Source organism: Monodon monoceros, unplaced genomic scaffold (genome assembly GCF_005190385.1).
Source record: "Monodon monoceros isolate NGI ecotype Baffin Bay Population unplaced genomic scaffold, NGI_Narwhal_1 Super_Scaffold_18, whole genome shotgun sequence".
NCBI classification, from domain to species: Eukaryota; Metazoa; Chordata; class Mammalia; order Artiodactyla; family Monodontidae; genus Monodon; species Monodon monoceros.
In genome coordinates, this window is record NW_021703774.1 from 56,401,419 (window position 1) to 56,427,787 (window position 26,369).

Here is a 26,369-nt window from a genome sequence, read left to right on the forward strand (position 1 = left end):
AACCTCTTTTCAAGAACAATAGATTGGATATTAGAAAGAATTGCTTAAAAAACATATTTCTTGATTTAATATTAATTGGTTTAACATTTAATATTGATATGATTTGTTATGATAGGTTAATTTTGATACTAGTCATCTTGATAAAAGGTAACTATAATACTTATTTAAGACCTATAAAAGTAAATTTTTATTGCACTACCCAAATGCCAATGGATGTATCATTTTATATAATGAATATATCACAATTTGAGAGTAATGAACAATACTATTTATTTTACAGAATAAAAATGACTTTGAAGGGAACATGTTAAAGAATTTTACTGAATAAATATATATTAAGAATGTATGAAAATGCATGTTTTTATGAAGTGTAGTGAATACACATGCAAATTTATTTACTAATTTAGAGTATCCACTAGTACCAGACACAGTGAAGGCACTGAGAATACAGTGGAGAATAAAACAGGTGGGATTTATGTTCATATTGTAGCTGGGAGTGAGAAAGAGGAAGATAGATAAGAAACAAGTAAAAAAAAAAAGAATAAGATGATTTCAGAAAAAAGAAGCGCCAAGGAGGAAATAAAACAGGATGGTTTGAAAGAGGGTTATGCTGATGTAAATTGGGTGGCCAGGAAAGGCGTTTTTTTTTTTTTTCCTGAGATTGTCCTATGTCAATTGAGATCTGAATACCATAAGAAAATGTCAGTATGCAGAGATCTTGAGACAAAGCATTTCAAGCAGAGTGACAGCAAATGTAACTGTTCTCAGTTGGGAATGAATTTAGTCTAAAAGAAAGCCAGTCTGGTGGGAATACAGAAGGGCGGAAAAATGTATCAGATGGGGTTGAAGGTAGAGCAGGATCTTGTAGGTCATGATGGGACTTTAATTTTATTCTAATTGCAATGGCTCACCATTGTAGGGATTTAATCTTGGGGGTGACAAGATTCTATTTGTGTTTGAGAAAGATCACCTTTGCTGCTACATAGAAATTGAAATGTTAGGCAGCCCTAGCAAACTAATACCTGAGACAAAGAAAGGAATCAAGGATCATGCCTGGGTTTTTGGCTTGAGAAACTGAATATTTAGACATCTTATTACCAGGATGAGTAAGGCTGAGGAAGAAACAATTTGGGGTATACATGGGTGTGTTGGTGGTGGGGAAAATGAAGAGTGAAATTTAGTAGTTAAAACTACATGTTTGAGATTCCTATCCACATGCAAGAAAATATATCAAGTAGGCAGTGGTATATGTAAACCTAGAAAATTTAGAAGTGGTTATACAAATGGTTCAAATAAAGGAATTTAGAACCATTCCTCATCACTTTTGGATGTCAACACAAAGAGCTTGTTATACAGAACTAATATCATTTATCAATGTTGGTAAGTTGGACTATGATTTGTATATTATTTGTACTGAAGGGAACTATGTGATGCATGATTTCTGGGTCTCAAAGATCAACAGATCTTGGACAGACTCAATAAGGTCAGATGTCACCTTGAAATCCATTCCAAATTAGGAGCAGTTGTGACATTCTGAAAAAAATGTACTGGATTAGATGTCATGAGATGTGGCTTTGGATTTGAACTGTGCCCTTTCTGGATGAGTGTGTAATCCTGGATTATAATCTCTAAGACTCAGATTTTTCAACCATTTTATAATGATTCTTATTAGGGGTGATTTCACTCCATTTAGGACATTTTTGAAATTTGCAGGGGCAGTTTCTGTTGTTGCATGATTGGGGAGTACTAGACATTAGATACCCTGTTAAGTCCTATACAATGATTTGTCCAACATTTCAAGCAACTTTTGAAACCCAGTGGTTGTGTATTTGTAGGTAAAAAACCCAAAGAGGTCCTAAACATTACAATGGGGCTACAGTGGTTAAGATATATTTTTTATATGTGTATGTAGGTTATATTGTCTATAAATTTCACTTCAGGACTGTAAATAGAGCATTGTAAAATACTATTAAAAGGGGGACATTGCATTGGATTGTGTTGAGGACTATTGACTTTTAAGATCTTGATCAGAAGGGCCATCAGAGAGACCACTTGGCCGAAGACTCATATTCATAAAGGACCTCACATTTATTCTTTTGATGTTGTCTCCAAATGAGATTCACAATGATAGAACTGAAAGACGTTTTCTATCTTAAAACATTGAATTTGCAGCTGTGTCTTAGGGTACAGCTAGGGTATTATGAATTCCTATTTTTGTAATAAAACCTATAATTATCTTGTGAATATATATGTAATATTATGTCATATCTTTTGCTTTAAAGTTTTAGTTTGTCCTATATAAACTTTTAAAATAAATTACAGTTTTTATAATATTTTTGACATTTCTTCATTTAAAAAATTGTTCTGATAGAAAAAAGTCTCAGGCTTCTCTTGACTTCTGAGAAGCCCTGGTGATAAGACCTGTGTTAAAGGGTTATTCTGAATATTAATTAAGCTTCAATACTTTAATTAAACTCTAACATAGCAGATGCTAGCAATTTCTGAAAATCTTGGGCAACTGAGAACACAGAGGCTGGATTTCAACAAAAAATTAGAAGTTTTTGCTTGCTCAAGGCAAAGTTAGATTTTTTTTTTTTTTTTCAGTTCTCTGTTACATACCAGGCTGTACCTGAATGAAGACAGGGACCATATCTAACTCAGCATCTTCATCACAGCATGTAGCATGGTTGTGTCTAGGGGAGCATGCTCACTTCTTGGAAGACAGTTTGTGGTTAGCATGTGGAACACCATCCCAGAAGATCCAAGAGTCCTTCAAAGTGAATACTCCTGCCTCCAATCGTTTCTGCTGAAGGAAAAGGAAAAAGGAAGAAGGAAGGGGAAGAGGGAAGATGAAGAAGTTAGAGAAAGAAAAAAAGAAGTAAGAACAGTAACAGAGAAGAAAGAAGAGGAAGATAAAGAGGAAGAAGACAGGAAGGAAAAGAGGAAGTGAAGAAGATTGGTAGGTAAATACACTGAAGACTGACTTTGGTCTCAGTATTTGGCTAAAAACTGCTACTTGGCTTCAGAAGCTGGAAACCTCTGAATGGCTGAATTGCCGAAATCCATTTCAAGGTCCTTCCTCCCGTTGCAGAAAGCGGGTGTGGCCAATAATCCTGTGATCCTGCAGGTCAGCTTCATATCTAATCAGCATAGCTATGACAGCTGTACAAAAAAAATTTTATTTGCTTTTATTTTTAATATCTGACTATGCACTTTTAAGAACTGGTAAGAATTTCTAGATGAAACTGAGAGTGAAAAAAATCTTTTGTGCTTCATATGTTCAAATTGTGTGTCAGTAGAAATACACACACACACACACACACACACACACATATTTAGTCTTATCAGAATAACTTGTGGAATTGAATGATTGAGAACTACTGTTATGTACCAAAGTAATTAAGACATTGATAATAGTTCAGTCTAGTATGGGAATAGATAGATGTTAATAGGACTATTAAGAGAGTATGTTGGCTACAATAGTTTAGGAAAACTATTAATGAGCCAATTAATGTTTACAAAAACTTAAAGAATCATATGAGGAAGAATAAAAGAAACTGTATCATATCAATTTTAATCGTCAATTTATTTTGCATACTAGCATTTATAACATGAAACAATAAATTTTATGTGCTGTATTTAATTTGTTTACTTGATTCCATGTGGGCCACAGGGTTTCAAGAAAAGTTCTGTTTCACTTGGGAATATTTGGGAATACTTCACATCTGTGAGAAGACCTTAAAAGCAGAATATTATTTTGCTACCTTAAACAATTAGGAGAAGGGAACGATTTAAAGTTGTCTACAACAACATCCATAATAAATCTTAGCTCCAAAGATTAAAATATCAAGAGAATTTTAAAAAAAAAGAAAAGAAGAAAGTGTTAGAGAAAAATGTGATCTCCTCCTTCTCTTGTTGCTCTAATGGCTTCAGTTAGAAATTTTGTAAGTATTTCGTAAGGAATATGGATTCCAGGATTTTGTAAGGAGTATTTCGTCTAAAGAAGCATAATAGAGAAAGGAATAATGAATAAGAAAGATAAAATGGTATTTCCCCCCAAATTTGTGACTGTCCCTTTATAACCAAGTATAGCACACAAGATTTTTTTTTTAAATAAAGTCTGTTTGGAAAAAAAAAAAGAAATGAAGGTGTAGTAAGAAATATGGAGTTTAACAACATGCAGAGCCCTCTGGTGGCTGGTGATGCTGACAGATTATTTTATCTGCTCCATAATGTCAAACTTGAAAATCTTTAGCTATCAAAATTTAACTGTAACATGTAATAATACTTTAAAAAATAAAATTTTAGATTTATTCTGGCACCCCATTCTATAAGGGTATATAATTTTATATGATCTGTATCACGTTTTATTAGGCTTGGGTCATAGCTTTGGCTAAATATTTAATTTTTTAAAAGACTGTCCGTTCAGTTAAAAGGTATATTTGGTGTTCTACTCATTATTATTGTTATTGTTGTCATTATTTTGCTGCTGCATGTTGGAAAGTTGGTTCCTTATTGAGAATCTAAATAAAATGAGTTACTTCTTGCTAACTTTCATTATAAATGGGGTCTCCATGCTATGTTTCTTGGCCAGGGGACAGGAGGAATCGCCTGGAGGACAGAAATAGAATATAATAGCCAAATTCTCCCCTTGATCCTGCAAAAAGTTTGTAGAAGTAGGCTGGGACTATCATATTGCAGCTACTCTGCTTAATCTGTTCTTTGTTTCGATTTGAAATACATATTTCAAACATTGTTTAAGGAGAAAAGGAATCATGTCAAATGTTTCAGGAGATGATTTAGGGTAGAGATAAAGAGGATATATCTAATTATGAAATGTTATGGAAATGTTATGGAATTATGAAATGTTAGTGGAACCTGAAGAGAACTGATTAATGTTCTTTAGATCATGACATGATTCTTACAGGGGCTTATTTAAAGGCCTAGAAATAGTACTGTCTTACTGACTAATGCCTGCTAAATAGGAAAGTAGGAGGTGTGCAATTCCTAATTTTTAAATAGCAAAGTTTCTTCCCAGGTAGCGTTAGTAACTTTCAGAATCCTAGATGGAATGATGATTAGAACAACACAAGGAAAGCAGCAATTGACAGAACAGAAATAAGAATGGGCCTGAACCAACTGCAAAATAAGCAAGGCTTCAGAGGACTCCCAACAATTCTTGTCGTCGTGGGTTTCAATGTCCGGTCCCACTGGGTCAGGATGGCATTTCTGGCTCCTGGCCACTTCCCCGGGCCCACCAGCCTAAACTGATACGAGCTGCAAGGGCCAAAGTAAACCTCCAAGGCCAACTTTGGATCTGTGAGAAACAGCCATGGGATGTTGGGCTTTGCCCCAATGAAGGAGGCAAGTTCATCCATATAAACGATATAATCCGTCTGTATGGTATTGCTTTTGCCAAACCTAGGGGCGGGAGAGGAAACAAGACTGTGGTCATCCACGCTTTGTATAGGAACAAGAACAGGGAAAATGCCTCACACCTTTTAATCCATGGGAATCAGCGTCTATCCTTTGTGTTGGAAAGGGGACTATTGCTCATTATCCTGTACTTCGTAGTTGTTACTAAAGGACTTTCATACTGATCTCATTTGGACATTGCACAACACGGCAAGGCAGCTGAGAAAGGCATTTTTATTCACATTTACAAGTAGGTAAATTGTCTCTTGCTCAAGTGAGGTTATTACTTCATGGCCACTGAGCTAATTAGTGACAGAGGTAGGACTGGAGCCCGGTTCTTCTGACTAGTTCTCATTTTATTAGAGCCATCTGTTGGAAGGCATCCTTTACATCTTAGAGGATTTATGGGCTAGAAAATTGAAGTCCACGTCCACATGTTCCCAAACTCCTCTAACTTCTAATCTTTCTGGGTTTCCTTTCTATGACATATTGCAGGAGCTATGGAGGGTTAAAACAGGATTTAGTGGGGTATCAGGTGCAAAATAGATCCTGGATATAAATATTTGTTGAATGGCTGAATTTAGCTCATAGCTGTCAACGTAATGACCTCACTCAGGGCCATTTAAAACTAAAACAGTCCCAAGTATTCACAAATTCTGCTTTTTCTATGAAAATTCTACATCCCCTTTACAATAGCTGCTCTTACCATTTGAGCTTTTTCCCCATTTTTTCATCAATGTCATTCATCATGTCCTTGACAGAAGGCAAAGTGCAAGTTCCTATAAAAAGGGAAAGACATGATAGTAGTTAAGTAAGTCTGGCACAGGACCAGCTTGCAATGTTTCCTTTTTAATAGTGAGTTATGAATCACATTAGTATTTCCAAATTTTTTGTCACTGTCTAGCAAAATAAAATTTTGAGACAAACATACAGGTCATTCCCAGTCTTCTCAGTGATGATACTCGTCACAATAATTAAAAGCCATTACCCAAATAATCTTTTATCTTTGTATCTTTGCACTTAAACCAGTTATCGGATTTAAAAAATCAGTTTCAAAATATTAGATTATATATTCTAATCTCTCAGCTTTATTTTTAAGTATGTTATCTAATAAATTGTAGCCAAAGGTAAATAGGCATCTCTTTTTTAAGATTTAAGAAAAAAAATCTTCATAGGAAGTTATCTTGCTTTGCCAGGAAAGGGAATTTCCAGCAGATAAGATAGAGAATTTAGTGAAGCCGCAGGGTTCTCTCTGAAAAGCCAAGAGCTCCTGAATGAGACTGAGGATATGTACTGTCCATAAGTCACCAAGGATATAGGGAAGTCCCAGGAGACCAAATCTGAGTTGGGGTTGCCCCAAGATTTCAGGCTCTTTCTGGCATCAATTTACAGAATTCTCTGAAATCTAGACCCAAACTTTTGTACCCAGATGCTTCAAATTAGTGTGGTTTCTTTGGCAATTCTGGGATCACCTGGAACCAGAATTCCCAGCCTAGCTCTGATTGCTCAAGACCTACAATGACTTGCCTAACTCCCTATTCCTGAAATCCTTATAGACAGGGTCATGTGAACAGTCTGTAGACATGGCCTTGTTTCAAACCTTGGAACTCATTCTGTCCTTGGGCAGGAGGAGAGGTGGAGAAGAGGCTATATCCTATAGCCCACCAGTTATTGCCATTGGGCTGCTTGTAGCTGACCCCTCTGTCCTGGTACCCTGGTTCCCCCAAATTGGATTGTTTGCCTTATCTTCCATTTCCCCCAAGACTGAGTCTTTGCCTTGTGCATCAGTTCTCTGTTGATTGGGTATCTGCTTTTCTCCTTTCTTCAGAGCCCAGGTTACAACTCTTGTCCACACAGAGAGTAAGTGTCCCACATTTTAATGCCAGTCTCTTTGAACCTGGACCCTGAGCCTAGCTCTTTCTAAGTAGAATTTCATGCCCTCACCTTCCTGGCTGCTGCCTCACTGGAGTAACATCATCCTGCAACACATCTCTGCTTGGGGACCGGGGAGTGAAGGAGATTCAGAGAGATCACTGATATAAAGGACTGTAATGATGTGGATAGTAGCCTGGTGGTGGGCAATGATGCAGGCTATGTAGTTGCAGGTTCCAACCACCAGTATAAAAGAACATTTAAACCCCAGCAAGTCAGGTAGGACTGGAAGCCTTAGATGTGGCTTCAAAGGAAGCAGACCAGCTAAGATTCCTTATCCATAATTTTCATACTTTAAGACCAACTAGACTTTGCACACTAAACTTTGACATCTCTATTTGTTCTTTAACAATGGCCCTGTTTGGTCTTATTATCTGAATTGGCCCACGACTGCATTTAAAGCTAGTGTGAATCTGATCCCAGTGCCTAGGGCTGGATGATGCTGCCTGCCTTCTTTACTTGGCCCCAATCAAGTTTGTTGTTTCCTTTTTCTTTTTAAAATACAGGAATTTAGTATTCCTTAGAGACGGACTGTCTACCACACCAAGTGCTTTCTGCTTCTAATGATCCGTGGCAGGGAAGAAAATAGAGCAGGAAATCCACTTCCTCTATAGCAATGATAATTTTTTTTCATGACTGTGGATGTTTAAAGTTGGCTGGATATTGGCTTTGAAACATCTTTTATTAACCTTTCAAGAAATGTCATTCTATTGAGTTTTGAAATCTTAATTTTATAAAGTTGTCATGCATTTAAGATGAGAGTCTCTGGTGTTCTCAAGTTTAATGAAAGGTCTTGGGTAATTAACAGTTCTAAGGAGTTATTAATCACAAACTACTCCTTGAATACTACCTTGTACTATTGTTTATGACAATCCAATGTAATATATTTTTAATTGTTTATAAAATATAATACTAAAAAATGTAGAGTTATAGATTCTGGAAACTGGATGGGACCTAGGATTTGTCCCTTGTTATTAGGATTATTGTTTTCACAAAGACTCAAAGCCATTCTCATTGGCTTCCATCTTTCCCATCAATGAGCTTCTTTGTCTACTGACCCTTTATTACTCGTACTGCCCAGCGAGACTGCAGGTCAGTTGTGGGGATGACAGCTCCAAGGGACTGGACAAGGCCAATCACTGCCATGGTTGGCTTCTCCAGTGAAGGTGGGAAGATGCCTTTAAATAAGGTGACCTCGTTGTCTCTGCTCTTAATGATGGAGTCATCAAGGAAGGGGTAGGCGTAACTATAGCCTGTTGCAAAGATGACACAGTCAATGGCCTCAAACACTGTCCCATCCTCAAAAATGGCTGAAGTCTCTGTAAACTCCTTCACATTTGGCTTAACGGTCACAGTGCCACATAGAATGCGAGCCGGGAGCTCATCATTGAACACGGGCTCTTTCCTCAGGGTGCTGTATGGAAAACAGAGATGACCATTAGAACAGTAACATTTCCTGTTTCTTTTATTGGTCCATAATAATTAATTAATGATTGTTAATAGTTAATTAGTAAGGAAGGAGAAAACGGCTCAAGATTTTTTAATGTGCCATGGAGTGTCACCAATATGGTTGAAGAACAAAACTGATGTATGGTAACATTGTGGAGTAAGAGAAATTGTTTTTTTGCTGATCCCTTCTCTATTTCCTGTGATCTTTCTCTTCTCTTCCACAGAGCTCTCTCTAAATCCCAGAATAAGCACCCAGGCCCTTCCCCCTGTTAAAACCTATATCAGGAAAAACTCTTAAAGTCAGAGTACCTGGGTCTTTAAATTTTTTTCTTTGCTACTTATCAACTGTGAACCTTGATCAAATTAAGTTTTCTTAATTTCTCTTGCCTCGTCTTTCTCATCTGGAGTGGCAATAAAGTTATACCTACCACAGGTCATTGGGAGACCTAAGTAATATAAAGAATTTGGCATAGTTTGTAGCACATACATAGTGCTCGAAATGTTAGACATTATTCTTAACATAGCATACTCCAAAGTGGTCATCGTGATGTAAAGAAGATCAAATAGGTGGAAGGAAGCTAAAGGTGGGAAGACTGCAGTCAGGTTCTATCATAAAATGTGAAGTGTGAGCCCCGTGCAGACAAAGGCACAAGTCAGGTGAGGGAGGGAGCATCTAGGAATTTAAATAAGGCCAGGAGCAGGAAGAGGCCACTGGAAATCTGGAAAGAGAGAACTTCTGATTACTTTTTATTCAGTAACATCTCTAGTGAGTACACATAAATCTGAAGTTAGGGGTGAACTGAATAGTGTTGAAGGAAAAGACTTTGTTCTTATAGGACGGCGAGAGCTGTGAGAGAGCTGTGAGAGAGCTGTGAGAGAGCCACAGACTCCACTGGGGAGGAAACTGAGCCAGACAATGAGATTGCTTGGAATGCTAATTGGAAAAAGGCTGGATTCAACTGCTCGAATTACCTGCCATTTATCTTAAACCCACTGCCGTGTTGAAACTTCTTTTGTCAAGGCCACCAGGATCTTCAAGCTGCCAGATCCCATGGTCTACTCTTACTCCTCACTTTACTCAACTTATTAGCAGCATTTGACACACTTGATGGTGTCCTCCTCCATGAAACACTGTCTTCATTTTGCTTTCAGGTCATCACTCACTCTTGATTCCTTTCTACCTACCTCGCTATTCTTTCTCAGTGTCTCCTGCTGAATTCTTCTCCTCTTCCTGACCTCTAAATGATGATGTGCCCCAGGACTCAGCCCTCATACCTTTTGTCTTCTCCATCTCCATTCATTCTTCAAGAGACGTCATCTAGTTTTCATTTCTTTAAGTACTATCTATATTCTGACCAGTCCACATTTTTGTTGTTGTTGTTTCAGTTCACATTTTAAACTTATGGTTTGAATGTCTCTTCTGTCTTGTGTATCCCACTGCGTTTCCACATTTTTCTGTGCGAATGTCAAATAGACATTCCAACTTTGATACGTTTAAAACTAAATTTCCGCTCCTCCCATGGTTTTCCACGTCTCAATAGATGTCACCTCCATCCTTGCCCTCTTGCTCAGATCGAAAGTCTGGAAGACATCCTTGACCCTTTTTTTGCTTCCGCATCTGTTATTCAATCTAACAGAAAATGCTGTTTGGGTTTACCTTCAAACTGTATCCAAAATCTGACCACTTCTGAGCACTGACGATCCTAGTTCAAGCCACCTAACCCCTCTCATCTGGATGTTTGACAATAGCCTCTTTTTTTAAATATGTATTTTTTATACAGCAGGTTCTTATTAGTTATCTGTTTTATACATATTAGTGTATACATGTCAATCCCAATCTCCCAATTCATTCCACCACCACCACCACCACCACCCCTGCTTCCATACATTTGTTCTCTACATCTGTGTCTCTATTTCTGCCTTGCAAACCGGTTCATCTGTACCATTTTTCTAGATTCCACATATATGTGTTCATATACGATATTTGTTTTTCTCTTTTCTGACTTTCACTCTGTATGACAGTCTCTAGGTCCATCCACGTCTCTGCAAATGACCCAGTTTCCTTCCTTTTTATGGCTGAGTAATATTCCATTGTATATATGTACCACATCTTCTTTATCCATTTGCCTGTCGATGGGCATTTAGGTTGCTTCTATCACCTGGCTATTGTAAATAGTGCTGCAACGAACATTGGGCTGCATGTGTCTTCTTGAATTATGGTTTTCTCTGGGTATATGCCCAGGTAGTGGGATTGCTGTGTCATATGGTAATTCTATTTTTAGTTTTTTAAGGAACCTCCATACTGTTCTCCATAGTGGTTGTATCAATTTACATTCCCACCAACAGTGTAAGAGGATTCCCTTTTCTCCACACCCTCTCCAGCATTTGTTGTTTGTAGATTTTCTGGTGATGCCCATTCTAACTGGTGTGAGGTGATACCTCATTGCAGTTTTGATTTGCATTTCTCTAATAATTAGTGACGTTGAGCATCTTTTCATGTGTCTCTTGGCCATCTGTATGTCTTCTTTGGAGAAACGACTATTTAGGTCTTCTGCCTATTTTTTGATTGGGTTGTTTGCTTTTTTAATACTGAGCTGCATGAACTGTTTATATATTTTGGAGATTAATCCTTTGTCCATTGATTCATTTGCAAATATTTTCTCACATTCTGAAGGTTGTCTTTTCATCTTGTTTATAGTTTCCTTTGCTGTGCAAAAGGTTTTAATTTTCATTAGGTCCCATTTATTTATTTTTGTTTTTATTTCCATTTCTTTAGGAGGTGGGTCAAAAAAGATCTTGTTGTGATTTATATCAGAGAATGTAAACTCTTAGAGGAAAACATAGGAATAACACTCTTTGACAATAGCCTCTTACCCAGTGTTTCCACTTCCTTCCTTGACCCACCCATCTATAATGAGTGATGACCATAAAAGCCAAAGTGGTCTCTTCAAATTAACTTAGATCTTGACTTCAGTTTACTCAGATGCCTGCAATTCCTTCCCACTGCAATTGCAGAGTAAAGGCCAGACTCCTTACAGTGGCCTACAGGACCCAACATCAACTGGCTATTTTGATGTCTCTGGTTTCATTTCCTGCTACTCTCCTGAGCCCTCTTCTCCAGGAAGAGAAGCTCATTGTAGTTTGTTGAACATACCAGTCATACCCCTGAAGAGGTGATGTCCTAGCTGTTCCCATTGTCCAGAATACTGTTCTCCAGATATCCTCGTGGCTCATTTTCTCATCTCTTTCAGGAATTTGCTTAAAAGTTTTCTCAGTGAGACCTCCCCTACGGAGTGTTTAAAATTGTCCTGATGGCACTCCCTGTTACCCTTGCTTGCTTTGTTTTTCCTCCCTGATACATGTCATCGTATGATTTTCTGCTATTTGTTTGTTGTCTGTTTCCCACTACTAGAATGTGGGACAGGGATTTTATGTGTTTGTTCACTGCTATATCCACAGGATTTAACACAGGTCCTGGCACATAATAAATGCTTAATAAATATTTGTTGAATTAATGAATTAACTTTGATGTAAACAGCTTATAACTTGGGTTTTTCACCCACGTCAAAGTAATTTCTTATCATGTGACTGGCTTGGGGGATGTTATAGGAGAGAGTGAGGAGGAGACTGAAGATGTAAACATTGTGGCCATAGTTCAGTGCGAGGGCTCCATTAAGGGGCAGGTGTTGAGAGTGAAGCACAGGGAAAGTTCTGCTTTGCTTAACTTTGTCATTAAGAAAGAGGCAGTAGAGCAAGGTGGCTAAGAGTGAGGGACTCTAGAGTCAGCAAATCTGGACATGGCTTTAACTTCCTGGCTGTGCGGCTTTGGTAAAGTTAACTACATTGAACCACAGTTTTCTCATCTCTGAAATGAAGATTATAACAGAGCCATCCTCATAGTTGTTGTGAGAATAAAGGGAGATAATGCGTGTCCGAGACTCTGACATGTATTAAGGGCTTAAAACATGTTGACTACTATTATCATAACTCTAGGGACTAATTCCTGAGGTATCGATATTATAAAACTTCGCAGCTGTGCAAATCTGGTAAGGAGGATTGTGAATAGGAAAATACCCCTAACTTTTGCAATTCTTTATCCTCTGAAAAGTGAGAGGTGATTACTTCACTTTGATTTGTTTGGGGGTTACAACACACATTAGGGTTGTTGACACTGAAATAAAAATTAGCAGGCATATCATGTTTAACTCTACTTTACCCATTTAAAGGCATCAAGCCATAGTTCTCATGCTTGAATCTTGCATTCATTTGCTTGACGTACCACCAGTCAGAGATGACTGTTGGTAAGTTGTTGCTGAGGAAGGTTTCAAATCGAGTGATGAACATCATGTCCCATGGATAGCCACCATGCCAGACCCGGCTCATCACCCAGGAGCCACTTCTGGAGCTGACGATGACCTTAAAAAACACCATTTCAACCATTAAAGTGGTGACCATTTGTACTGGATATTGTGATATATCCCCCAGATCTGCCTTTAGGAATGGAGTTATTATAACAGCTTCTGGGAGTGTTGCCAGAAGGCAACCCTGAGCTGTCAGCCCTCTTTGGCAGTTAGTTTGGTAACTTATACTCTTTTTGGATTCCCTGCATTCAGTGACTGGTTAATGGAAGGATATAAAGGCCCAGCCTCTCACTTCAACTAGAGACAATTCTAAAGGACTATCCTAGCTTCAGAGTAAGTAAAGGAAAACTTCTTTCCCTTCCCTCAGAGGTATTCATCCAGAGAGCTCTCCCAAATAAACTCCCTGCATTATAATCTACATCTTAGGGTCAACACTCTGTTATACTCCTCCAGGCAAATTTTCATACCTTAATCAAATCTTCTCTGGTGTTGATGACCAATAACTGAATTCTAGTCATATTTCTTCTAGTGCTTATCTGATGATCCCAAAATGATCCCATTAGTTTCGGAGGAATTTACTGGACACATGTTAGACACTAAATGTCCCAAAGAAGCAGATTGTTGAATGGCAACATCACTCCTTGCTGATGTTCTGCCTTTGCCATACAAGCTATTTAAAATTTCACAAGTTACCAGGGAAGTTGAGCTATATGAAACACTACTTAGTCTTCCGATCAAGCACCCTGCTCTTCTCCCGTTTCGTTATCACACCTTTCAAATGGTGTGTCTGTCCCTTTAAAGAACTCCCTTAGTATCTGGGAGGCGTACCTGTTCAGCTGTGTGGCTGAGTTCTGAGGCAATATCACAGCCCGAATTCCCCAGGCCAATCACCAGGACTCGCTTCCCCTTGAATATTCCTGGTTCTTTATAGTCCCAGCTGTGGAAGCATTTGCCTTTAAAAAGTTGTAGACCTGAGTGAAAAGTGGGAAACATATGAATCATTTGATTTTCATTTAAAAAACTGCTGTAACAGATCTTGTGGGTGAATATAGTTGCAGTAATCTGGAATTTTAGCACACCAGGTATGTTAGATACAGTGGAAGCATATTTTAATTTAATGTGTACTTTTATAAATTGTACTTTTATATATGTAAGAAAGACATTATCAAGGTTATTCATTCATGTCAGATTTGTACATGGCACCCTAAATTTTGGCCTTACCTTGAAAGGACTCTTTTGGTAGGTTGGGGTACACATGATGTCCAGAACAAATCATTACAGCATCAAAGACTGCTGATTCTTTTTTACCATCCTTTTCAGTGATAACGTCCCATTGGCCAGTGACTGAGAAATCAGGACATTTATTTACACTGGATACAAGTGTCTAAGAGAAACACAGAAAGATAGCCTTCTTCTTTTCTATGCTAACAGGTAGGTTTGGCACCAACTTGATCAAATAGGATGAAAAAAGTCTTTAATAGTGTCTTAGGAAAAATAATTCATTATGAAGGTACATATTACAAATTCAAAATTCCTTCAGAATAATTCAAAACATTAAATGGTCTATATGTTTTTTATCCCCACATGGTTCCTTGTGTATGACCAGTATTTTCTGCAGTAGAAGAGTGATTCCTTTCGGAGCTATGACAGTGAATTGAATCATAGTTTACAAGAGGCATGTAGCACATGTAGTAAATAATCTGGTGGCCAATAATTTTTGCAGTAACAACATTTCCTAACGTATTTCATTAGCCATTTTATTTTTAACATTATTGTCTTAAAATGAAAGATGTTGTCTGTATTCACAGCATAAGTTCTTCTCAAATTTTAGTGTGTGTAAGGATTACCTGAAAAACCTTAGGAATCAGGATCGTGCCTGCAGCCCGGGGAGGGAGCTGTGAAGGAGGAAAGGTTCCCACACCTTGGGAAGGCTCCTCACCAGTGGAGAAATTAGACTGGACGGAGGGGGAGTTTCAGAGCCTAAAAGGAGAAAGCAGCCCCAGCCCCAGCTTATTTTCTAATATAAGTATTTAAGCTTATAATTTTCATGAAAGTTTTGCTCTCTCTGCTTCCCACAAATACCGATATGTAGAATTTAAATTGTCGTTCAGCTCTAAATATTTTAAAACTTCCATTGCATTTTCTTTTTTGACCCATAAATTGTTTAGGAAAAAAGAGTTCTTAAGTTAATGGAATGTGGTCAAGTTTTGTAAATCTCCTACATATTCTTGAGAAGAATGTGTATTCTCTAAATCTACGGTCAGAGAAGCCACATTGTTAAAAACGTTGACAAGTAAGAAAGAGACACTGAAAGAACTAATGGGAATCTACTGATAAAAAGAAAATTCCTCACAGCAATGCCCCGAATTAATTTCTTGATAACATCTTACCTTAAGTTGAATGTATCTCAGGAGGTTCTTTTCTTTGGCAAACGCAGTGATGTATTCCTGGAGCTTACTGTTATGCATAAAGTTGGGAAAGTCATCAGGAAAAGGGAAGTCCGGAAAACATGTCATCTCTTTGGAAGAGTTGGTAAAGACTGACCGATAAATGCTGGCCCTGCCTTCCTCGGCATGGTCCTGTGAAAGTATGGTTTTAAATGGAAGAGAGTTTGTGAATGAGTATACTTATCACAGTCAGGGCCAGTTCCAAATAATTAGCACTCATTTTCAGTCGGCCTTTACCCACAAGTAAGTGAAATAAGATGAGGCATAAATTAACTTCACTTAAACAATTTGATGATCATCAAAGGAACTTAGAATGTGGAAAAATACATCTTTCTTAACATCTTTGCTTTTCTAAGGGAAACAAATTCTGAATTTCATCATGTCCTTTAAAGAACATGTAACTGGAATAATTTTATTCCTTTTAGCCTTTAAATACAGTGATAGATATTTTCCAAAATTCACCCATGCATGATTTCAGTGTGGACAGCATGTGAAAGCATGGACAAACAAAATGTGATATATACATACAATGGAGTATTATTCAGCCTTAAAAAGAAAGGAAATTCTGACATATGCTGTGATAGGCATTGACTTTGAGGACATATGCTAAATGAAATAAGCCAGTCACAAAAAGATAAATACTGTATAATTCCACTTAGCTGAGGTACCCTGAGTGATCACATTTATAGAGACTGAGAGAGCAGTGGTTGCCTGGGACCAGGGAGAGGAGGGAATCGAGAGTTATTGTTTAATTTCTGTATTATTTTACTTTGGGAAGATTAAAAATGTTCTGGAGAGGGATGGTGGTGTGATTGCACAGTAATGTGAATTAACTTAATGCCACAGAACTATATGCACTTTAAAATGGTTAAACAGCAGATCTTTATTGTGGTTTATTTACCACAATGAAAAAAATTTCCTTTAGCATGTCATGAGGTAGTTCTGGTGGATTAGATCATGATATTTTCTTATGTACCTAGGGCAGAGAGAAGTTTGGTTATGTTTAGAACAGTGTTTTTCAAATGTTTTTGCCCATACCCTATAGTTAGTAATATATTTTATATTGCAACCCAGTGCGTGCACACACACAAACACACACACAGTGGGGACAAAAGTTTTATGACATAAATCATTTTCAACAAGTTGAGTTGCACACATACTTTCTATACATTCCATTTAAACATGCAGATTGATTCATTAATTTATATCATAGTACATTAATGAGTCATAATCTCCAGTTTGAAAAACATTGGTTTAAAGGAACTGGGTAAGGAGAAAGGGGAATAGAGGCAGAAAAGGGGTAATGGTGGATTACTTAAGTCCTAAGCTTTATTCTGGAATTCTGAAATTAACACTGAGGGGAACACTGAGGGGAGAGGGGCTTTTGTTTTCACATTTGAAATTCTGGTAAGATATCAGAATACATATCAAAGCCTCCACCTGAACCAGCCTGGGTAGGGGGAGGTTGACACAGGAAAGTCAAGTAGCAATGATTAGGAAGAGATAGAACTTTAGTTTAGTTTAGTTCTCTTGAACCCATTCAGTTTGAACAAAACATAGGAGTTCCTGCTTGCTCCCAGCAGGGATGCAGAAATTATCTGAGAATCTTAGTACGTAGTTTACCAGAGAGTTGCCATGGAGGAAGCTAAGCGACATTTTAGGAGAGATGCAGAGTGGACCACTTGAGTCAGGGACTCAGTGAGAAAACTGGACCTGGCAAGTGAGGTCTATTCAGCAAGGAGATTCAGTGGCTCCTGATTAAGTTAAGAGAGGACAGTCTCCAGGTTCATCAACTGCTGTCTTATCCTCTTGAAGGATGAGTGTGAATGGTAACCAAATAGAATAGAAACATCAGGAGACCAGAGCGGCCAGAGGACAGTCCCAAGACCTGTGTTTGAATCTGGGAAACTTTGGCTTCCCTTTACCCCAAGGTCATTTAAGTTCTCCTTCTCCATAAGCCCAGATACAATTTTGGAAAGAGCTGAGGGGCAAGGAGGGGACCTGAAAGACTGAGCATTGATCCAAAAGAGACCTAGAGATTAAGCTGTGCCAACTGGGGGTACTCCTTGTGTCTTAGAATGCTTTTATGCTTCTCTCTATGTAATTCTGGACATTTGTCTGTTGTCCTATTTATGCTAGACATAAACGAGTGACCTGAACACTTAGTAGTCTAGTATTACTTACTGACGAAACATTGCAACATATCAAGAACTCATAGGAGAAAATGGGAGAGGATCTCCCAGGACAGAGTGAGAGTTTTAGGGTTCGCTGGCATGCTTCATGACTTTCCCTCAACTTAGAGCATGAGGCATTTGGTAGACAGAATTTTAAGAGTGACCCTTAGTGCTCCTCAGCCTTGTACAGTCATTTGCCCTCTGAGTCTAGGTGAAACCTGTAAATATCATATTACTCAAAGTATGAGGAGGATTCAGCCTGTTGTTCGTGGCATTGAAGATGGAGGGTGCCATATGCCAAGGGATACTAGCAGCCTTTAGGAGCTGAGAGGAATCCCAACTTACAGCCAGCAAGGTAACGAAGACCTTAATCTTACCACAGCAAGGAACTGAATTCAGTCACCACCCTGTATGAACTTGGGTGCAGATTCTTCCCTTGTGCCTCCAGATAAGGGCCCTGCCCAGCTAGCAGCTTATTTTTGACCTCGTGAAACCCTAAGCAAAGAACCTAGCTGAACTATGCTGTACTTCTGATCTGTACACCTGAGAGTAATAAATAAGTGTTGTTCTGAGCTGCTAAAGTTTGCAGTAATTTGCTACGCAGAAATAGAAAACTAATACAAGGCCAAAGGTAAGGTTTTGGAGCAAGCCAAAGTCGGGGAAAATTATGTAATGTAACAACAAGGGAGGTGTTTCATATAATAAAAATGATGCAAACCTTTGAGACAGGTTTGAGGTGCTTTTGCAACTTTGGTTGCTTCAGGATAATATTCAGTAAATCCCCCTAGCAATGCTGAGCTGATTGGTCTTCAGTTTTTCTTGGATTCCGAAAAGGCCATGATTAATGAGAGAGGAGTTGCAGCATCAACTAACCACATCATTTGTGACTTGCTTAAAAAAGAAAAAAAAAAACACAAAAATATGTCATGAACATCTTACTGTTCCTATTTGGTATTATAGTATATCTCAGAGCCCATGTTTATAGACTGATTCTTTTAAGTTGATGATATAAGAAGTTCATAAGAGAATGACTATAGAGTCATAAATTGCATTTTCAAATATAAATTTTTTGTGGGGCAAGTGTTCAACAAAGAACCAAACCTTGGTTATTTATGGAAGTAGCTTTATTTATTTATTTTTGATTACTGAAGTAACCCAGACTTCTGATTAAACATGAAAGATTATGTAGACGCATTTAACTCTTTTCCCACTAAAATTACTGTAAAGATACCAGAGGTATGAACCCACAAGGAAAAAAAAAAAAAAAAAAGTGAAAGCAAACAGGAAATAGCAACAATATTTTGAAAGTAGAACATAGATGCATGAGTGATAACTGACTTAACAGACCAAAGAAAGGTGAAAGCTAAGACTAGATCTAATCAACTGGGAATGTGGATCAAATAATGATACTCTAAGACATTCAAAGTCTACAGTCTTTTACTTCACATATATAACTTTTCAGAAAACTACTGAGGATGTACTCTCATATAGTCTACTAAAATGAGAGAATAAAAACAATAGTAGAAAGATAAGGTTTCCAGAAAATAGGGTTACCCAGGGTAAAGCAGTGTAGCTAGCCTAGGGAAAAGAAGGAAGACAATCTGAAAGAGTATCTTTAAGAGATAGTTGAGAGAAGAATTAAGCTGGTGAAACACCTTGTGTGTTTAAACATGTTGAGAGAATTCTGTGGGATGGCCTGGGGTTTGAATTAGAGATAGCATTTATAAAATTAACCCAACAAAGGACACAAGGCAGTTATTAGCTCCAGTGAAAACAAAAAGTTATTTAAGAAAGAAAATATAGCAATGAACAGTATTTACATGGTTATAATAATATAAACATGAAGGTTTACTTAAACAAAAAGAACGGTGTAACTATATGAACAAGAGAAGATAGAAAATCTTGTAAATGGGTGTGCCTTTTGTTTGAAATATTCTAAGGGATTGTTGTTTGTACATAGCACCAATCAAAAAAATTCTATAAATACAGAGGAAGTTACAAGAAATGGGTCAAAAATGAATATGGTGAAACAGAGAATTCAAATTTAGCCTAAAAGAGGCCAGGTATTAGAGTAAGAGGAGACACAGTGTTGCCTGATTTTCTGTTTTTCAAAAGAAGATATATCCCTAGATTTTTATGTGAAATATCATGATTTTAAAATAATGGATCAAAAAATTTTAAAAATGTATAGATCAAATAAAACAGAACAGCTTTAGTATAAAAAGAGCCAGTTTGCTAACTCTAAAACATGTATAAACTATTGATTTTTGTCTGGTAATTCCAACCTCATTGTATTATCTTATTTTTTGCAACCATTTTCCAATTGATGTCCTTCATGGTATAAAATCAGATAGACAGTAACTGATAATTTTTCTTCCTTTCCAGTTTCTCTTTTTTATTATCAATCGCTTGTCTTATTGAATTGGCTCAAACTTCTAAAAGAACATTAATCAATAGATCTTTAAGAGAGAACTTAAAAATTTCCTGGAGGCAGTATTTTCCATCATTTTGGTATAAATTTTTATTTTATTGTATTGGCAACAGAGAATTTCATTTTATTTATACATTTTTTCAAAAATTTTGAGGCTTTTTGGTTGAGTCAGTTTTAGAAATGTTCCATGGGCACTTGAAAATAAGGCATATTTCATCTTTTTATAGTGTTGTATATCAACTAGTGACAGACCAAAGTACAAGATGCAGTAGTTGTTAAGCTACTATTTGACCAAAACTATGATCCTTAAAAATAAAACAACAAAGTAAACATTAGTCTAATTCTTCAGATTGCACTTCCAAATTTAAAGAGCCAATTAAAAAACCCCAAAATAGGGGCTCCCCAGGTGGCACAGTGGTTAAGAATCTGCCTGCTAATGCAGGGGACACGGGTTTGAGCCCTGGTCCGGGAAGATCCCATGTGCCATGGAGCAAATAAGCCCATGCACCACAACTACTGAGCCTGTGTGCCACAACTACTGAAACCCATGTGCCTAAATCCCGTGCTCCACAACAAGAGAAGCCACCGCAATGAGAAGCCCGCGCACTGCGACAAAGACCCAATGCTGCCAAAAATAATAAATAAATAAAGTTAAAAAATTTTTAAAAATACCCAAAAGGGGCTCCAAAGAAAAACATTTCTTTCCTTAAAAAAATTAACATTGTTTTCTATCTGAAATGGTTTTCCCTCTGATGAAAGATCAAACTGTAGATCTCTATGTAGAGTTGCCAGTTCATAATGAAAAGCACTGAGCACTAGAAATTTAGAATTAGGGCTCATATAACTCAAAGTTTTCAGGCCCGTAGAATATAAATTTTTAGTATAATACTAGAATATTCCAATCACATCAAAAGCCAATGTGGCTGTGGCCTTGTTCTTGACAAGTAATTCAGTGGTAGATTAATTGCCAAGTTTGCATCAGAAAGCAATGTGATCTTGAAATACGGCGTGAGTTTTCTGCTGCTCCCTTGGGTTGTTGACTCTGCTAGTGTGCATTTGGGATGCAGAGGTGGAGGAATTCATAGCTTTGGGTGAGTTTAGGAAGCTTGATAGTGATTATAATTAACACAAGGAGAGACTAAATATTAAAGATCAAATAGATACATAGACTAGAAAAAAATCAGGGGAAGTGAACAATGGGTTGTATGACCAGAAAAAAACAGACTTTATTCATGACACTTCAGGCCAAAATCCAGTTTACTCACATATTGTTTGGGGGACTCCTGAGAAAGAAAAACCTTTCCCCTAGACCTGCATCCTAGTCACAACGTACTTTATTTTCTCAGCGATCAGAGCAGGTGAGGGAAATACATCATCTTGCCTTTAGATCGGGGTTAGAAGAAAGAACTAGAAGGGCTATAGGAAAGTGCTATAGGAAACAGCTACAAAAGTTTGAATTATCTGCACTTTACCCTTTTTACACAGAGCTAATATTTGGATCTCTCTGAAAGAAAAAAAAGTTGAGAGAATGTAAAGTGCTGTCTTTAGAAACTAAAGATAATGAAAATACAAAATTTAACCTGATTTTATAATATAATCCCATGATGTGAATTCTAGGTATACTGCTACAGACTCCAGATGTATTTGAGAAACACCGCAAGTCACAATATCATTTGCAATCTTTTAAGTCCTCTCACAGAGGTGAAATAGTTTGGAAACGCCGAATAACCAAGTATATTAGTTTCTATTAGCTTCGTGAGGCTATTGTAATAAATTACCACAAACTTGACAGCTTGAAACAACAGGAATTTATTCCCTCATGATCCCAGAGACCAGGAGTTGGAAACCAGTATCACTGGGCCTAAATCAAAGTGCTGGCAGGACCATGTTCATTCCAGAGGCTCTAGGGGAGAATCATTGTCTCTTCCAGCTTCGGGTGGATGCCAGCGTTCCTCGGCTCTTTTAGCATCTTGAGGCCACCTGTATTCCTTGGCTAATGTCCCCTTTCTCCATCTTCAAGGTCACAACATAGCATCTTCAAATCTCTCTTTCTGATGAGGTCGCATTTTCTTTTCTATCTTTGTGTGTCAAATCTCTCTCTGCCTCTCTATTTTAGGGGTTTATGTTATGGCATCTTGAGCCCACCCAGATGATCCAGGATAATCTCATCATCTCAAAATTCTTAATTTAGTCATGTCTGTAAATATCCTTTGTCTTTATTAGGAACATTTACAGGTGCTAGAATCAGGACCTGATATCCTTGAGTGTGCCATTGTTTGAAAAGCCTACCACAGTCCACTGTCAGGCCCCTAAGGATTCACATTTATCCCACATGCCAAATACATTCACTTCAGCCCAACATCCCCACAGTCCTAATCCACTGCAGCATCAAATCAAGTCCCAAATCTCACTTATATATCATCAGCTTAAAAGTCCTAAATCTCATCATCTAAATCAGGTATGAATGAGATTGAGTATGATTCACGCTGGGATAAAATTTTCCATTTCTGGACCTACCAAACAAGGAAACATGTTGTCTTCCTCTAAAATACAGTGATGGGACAGGCACAGGGTACCAGTTACAAATGTTCCCATTCCAAAAGGAAGAAAATGGAAGCAAAAAAGGAGTCACCAGTCCCAAGCAATTTTGGAATCCAGCAGGGCAAGTTTCATTAGGTTTCAAGACCTGGTAATAAGCATTTGTGTCTCAAGGCTTCAGCTTCTGTGTTTGAGGTTCCAGCCTCTGGGGTAAATTTTCTTTTTCTTGAAGAGTAGCACATATTTGCAGCTGCGTAGTTTTATCACTCTGTGATGCTAGGTTCAAATTTTTAAAGCCTTCCTTGAATAACAAGAGAGGCAGCTGCTCTCAAAAGCTATATCAGCAGTGTCTTTCTTCAGCAATGCTTTGCAAAGTAAGTTTTTATTTATTTATTTATATTTATTTATTTTTGGCTGTGTTGGGTCTTCGTTGCTGTGCGTGGGCTTTCTCTACTTGCAGCAAGTGGGGGCTACTCTTTGCTTCGGTGCGCAGGCTTCTCATTGCAGTGGCTTCTCTTGTTGCGGAGCACGGGCTCTAGACTCACGGACTTCAGTAGTTGTGGCACATGGGCTCAGTAGTTGTTCGCAGGCTCTAGAGCGCAGGCTCAGTAGTTGTGGCACATGGGCTTTGTTGTTCTGTGGCATGTGGGATCTTCCCGGACCAGGGCTGGAACCTGTGTCCCCTGCATTGGCAGGTAGATTCTTAACCACTGAGCCATCAGGGAAGTCCGCAAAGTAAGTTTGAATATGAGGATTTGGTTAAGATCACTGTGTAGAAGACTTGCCTGCTCAATAAGCCACTTGAAATGTCACCCAGTAGTTTAAAAAGAGGTTAAGAATTCAGGCTGGAGAGACAAGTCAGATTGAATTGAGGTCTTGTCTTTACCATTTACCAGCCATTTATCATTTTTTCTTTTCTTTTTAAGCTTCAGATTCATTTGTAAAAGGGAAAAACTCATACCTAGCTTATAGGATTATTATAAAGACTGAATTAAATGGGAAAGGTGTTTGGCATATAGAAAGTTCTCAATAAAATAGCCCTAAGATTCATCAGTGTGCTAATCTGAAGATCTGTCAGCACATTCCAGTGACATGCTGGGCTCCACAATGTTATAAAAGATACTGCATGGTTTGAAGAGTTCTTTACAGCCTAGAAAATATCTACATTAATAAGAATAATTTTCATATCTTTATAATATTTAAAGAGCTGTCACAAACACTGTCTCCTTAAATACAACCTTTTATTAAGTTATAAAGTTTAATACTAATTTTGCATTTGAGAAGGAAATGGTGGCTTAAAAAGGGTTAATGATCTTCCTATGTTTGCATATGTGTTAATGGTTTATCAGAAGAAGAAGAAGAAAACAGGAGTAGGCTTAGCCAGACAGCATTCCTAAGGTTGGAGACACTGAGGGAGTTGGGGGCACAAGGCAGCCCGCACACCCGATGATATGCTTGTCAGACAACCTAGGAAGTGATTTAACCTCAGCTTACAAGCATGTCTGCTGACGGAGTCCTTAATGTAAATGCATAGAAGTAAAAAGTAATTGAAGAACTTCAAATCAGTGTGTCCTATTCTTGGTTCCTCTCGTAGCTATCTCATGAATTATGTGTTTTTGGCAAGACCAAAGTCAGCACCTGAAATCTTAAAATCTGTGGTCTGAATCACTAAGAGGATGTTCCAGAACCCCAACAAAAGAATGGAAAGAGCCGTTGCTTTTTAAATGAATAACTCATGTAATTCCATTACATAAACCTAACCAATATTTGACCATGTATTTTATCCCCAAGTGGCTCACTTATTAATGATTTATTGGAGTTGAGCTCTGTACACAGAGACTAACCAGCCCACTACCTCATTTACTTTTGAAGTAAGTAAGGGACTTACTTTCCAACCTGCTTCTGATGTTGTGTTTCATAGAGTGAGTGTAACTGCCACGACAGCTTGTTTGGAAGGCTGTGTTCAAGCAATGTGCTCTCACACTTCCCATTTCACTCCCCAGTCTATTGCAGTGGCGTCCCACTCACCGAGAATTTCCACAGGCCCCCGACGTCTTCGCCCTTCTCAAAGCAGGTGGGCTCCAGCCCCTCTTCCAGGCAGCTCCTGATGGAGGCCAAGCCACTGATGCCAGCTCCAATGATGGCCACTTTCTTCACCATGGTTGCCTGTGCAAGGGCCCAGGGAACATTTCCAGCAACAGTATTGCTGAAGACTCATTTTTGGATTTTTTTTTTGGTATCACTTTTTGGCTTAATAAGCAACTTTGTTTTTGCACCAAGAAAAGCAATATTAAAAGAAAATAGATCAGAACTTTTTTTTAGTTATCTAACTATACTTTGCATTTCTCTTTAATTTCTAAAGAGAATATTTTTTCCTCCCAAAAGAAACACTTTGTTTTCAGTCAACTCTCCAAAATTAAGAGGCTGGTGATCTGGCAAAATATTTGTCTTCTTTGCCTTTGGCCTTTTGTCAGTTACTCTGTACTAGAGACAGTAAATGGGAGAAAGAGGAGATTCACCACTAAAGCACATATACACACACTTATACCCACAAACATTTATGTATGTATGAAGGAAGAAAAAAAAATATATGTGTATGTATATAAATGCCTATACATACACACATATAAATACACACATATTTATTTCTTCTCTCTACTTTAACATAAGCCTTGAGGAATAAGGTCTGGCTATATCTGTGTTTTGGTATGCCAGGAAGTCACCCTCTTTTCTCCCCTAATAATATTCTTCACCTTCTCAATTAAAAAGAAAAGTCAAGTCTCTTTATCTAAAAACAACTTCTTCCCACTAGCTGCTACCCTCAACCTCCATTCTCTTCTAAAAAAATTATGTTTCCTAATCTTTTCCTACTCCTGACAATATCTTTAGACCTGACTATTACTTTTCTCTGTTTTTTTCTTTTTAGACAAAATCACATAGATATGCAGAGAAGTAGATTTGGATGACAAAAGTCATAATCCTTAATTCTCAGAAAATAAAAAATATCTACTTGAATTATACGTCATTCTCATTTTGGCCATATTTGGTATAAATATAGCATGCGCCTTCTCCATTTACCAATCCCACTCTCCTCCCTCTCACATCATTAAGTATCATCCTTTTTTTCTTTTTCTACCTTTTCTTTATCTTCTGTTCTTCTGAAGGTTTAAGTCTTGTCCAAGATATTTGGGCAGTTTGAAAGAAAAAATGCTTCCCTGAACCAACACTCCAGGGGGGATTATTGCAAAATGGGAGGAGCTGCTCTTAAAGAGGAACTCATTTCCCAGTCCTCCAGCAAGTGAGGACACCATCGGCTCCCTGCCAAGGGTGGGGCTCTGCTCTAGTCTCTTGGCTGCCCAATCCCTGCTTTCCCTTTAGTCCTAGTAAACCCAATCTACTGCTTACACTCTTGGGCTCTTGGCCTGGGACTCCGGCATTTGTCCCAGATAGATGACTCTGCAGTTTTCTGCTCCATTTTATGATGTGTTATTCAAAATTTACCTTATTTTTCTCATTTCTTATTCTTCTCTGGGTATCTCATAGTAGCCCCCCAATACTGTTGAAAACTAGCTGTTTAACTGAGATATCCCAGCAGTGAAGATGGGTTTTCTCTCTTTCCTCT

At 37.9% G+C, this 26,369-nt stretch overlaps 1 protein-coding gene across 6 annotated transcripts; it reads right to left on the reverse strand.

The window, feature by feature from the left end:
• Positions 1 to 3,567: 3,567 nt before the first annotated feature.
• On the reverse strand, positions 3,568 to 26,369 carry FMO3 (flavin containing dimethylaniline monoxygenase 3). 6 transcript variants are annotated; one of them, XM_029228475.1, is made up of 10 exons: positions 26,249 to 26,369; positions 24,776 to 24,913; positions 18,497 to 18,669; positions 15,548 to 15,736; positions 14,379 to 14,541; positions 13,986 to 14,128; positions 13,013 to 13,212; positions 8,406 to 8,761; positions 6,122 to 6,194; positions 3,568 to 5,421 (listed from the first exon to the last, which is right to left on the reverse strand). In XM_029228475.1, the coding sequence occupies exons 4-10, from the start codon at positions 15,671 to 15,673 to the stop codon at positions 5,079 to 5,081; spliced, it is 1,404 nt and encodes a 467-aa protein (XP_029084308.1). In that variant the 5' UTR covers positions 15,674 to 15,736; positions 18,497 to 18,669; positions 24,776 to 24,913; positions 26,249 to 26,369; the 3' UTR covers positions 3,568 to 5,078. The 6 variants fall into 6 exon arrangements, with proteins under 6 accessions (XP_029084308.1, XP_029084309.1, XP_029084307.1 ...); XM_029228476.1 differs by lacking the exon at positions 26,249 to 26,369 and adding an exon at positions 25,884 to 25,973; XM_029228474.1 differs by lacking the exon at positions 26,249 to 26,369 and adding an exon at positions 25,884 to 25,973 and having other exon boundaries at positions 24,776 to 25,009.

Excerpts from the sequence above, each read along its gene's own strand:
- FMO3 (XM_029228473.1), bottom strand. The coding sequence starts at position 24,907 with ATGGTGAAGAAAGTGGCCATCATTGGAGCTGGCATCAGTGGCTTGGCC. Across the intron at positions 15,737-24,775 it reads GGGGCCTGTGGAAATTCTCG|GACCATGCCGAGGAAGGCAG; the intron begins GTGAGTGGGACG and ends ATACTTTCACAG. Across the intron at positions 13,213-13,985 it reads TCAGCCACACAGCTGAACAG|GTCATCGTCAGCTCCAGAAG; the intron begins GTACGCCTCCCA and ends GTGTTTTTTAAG.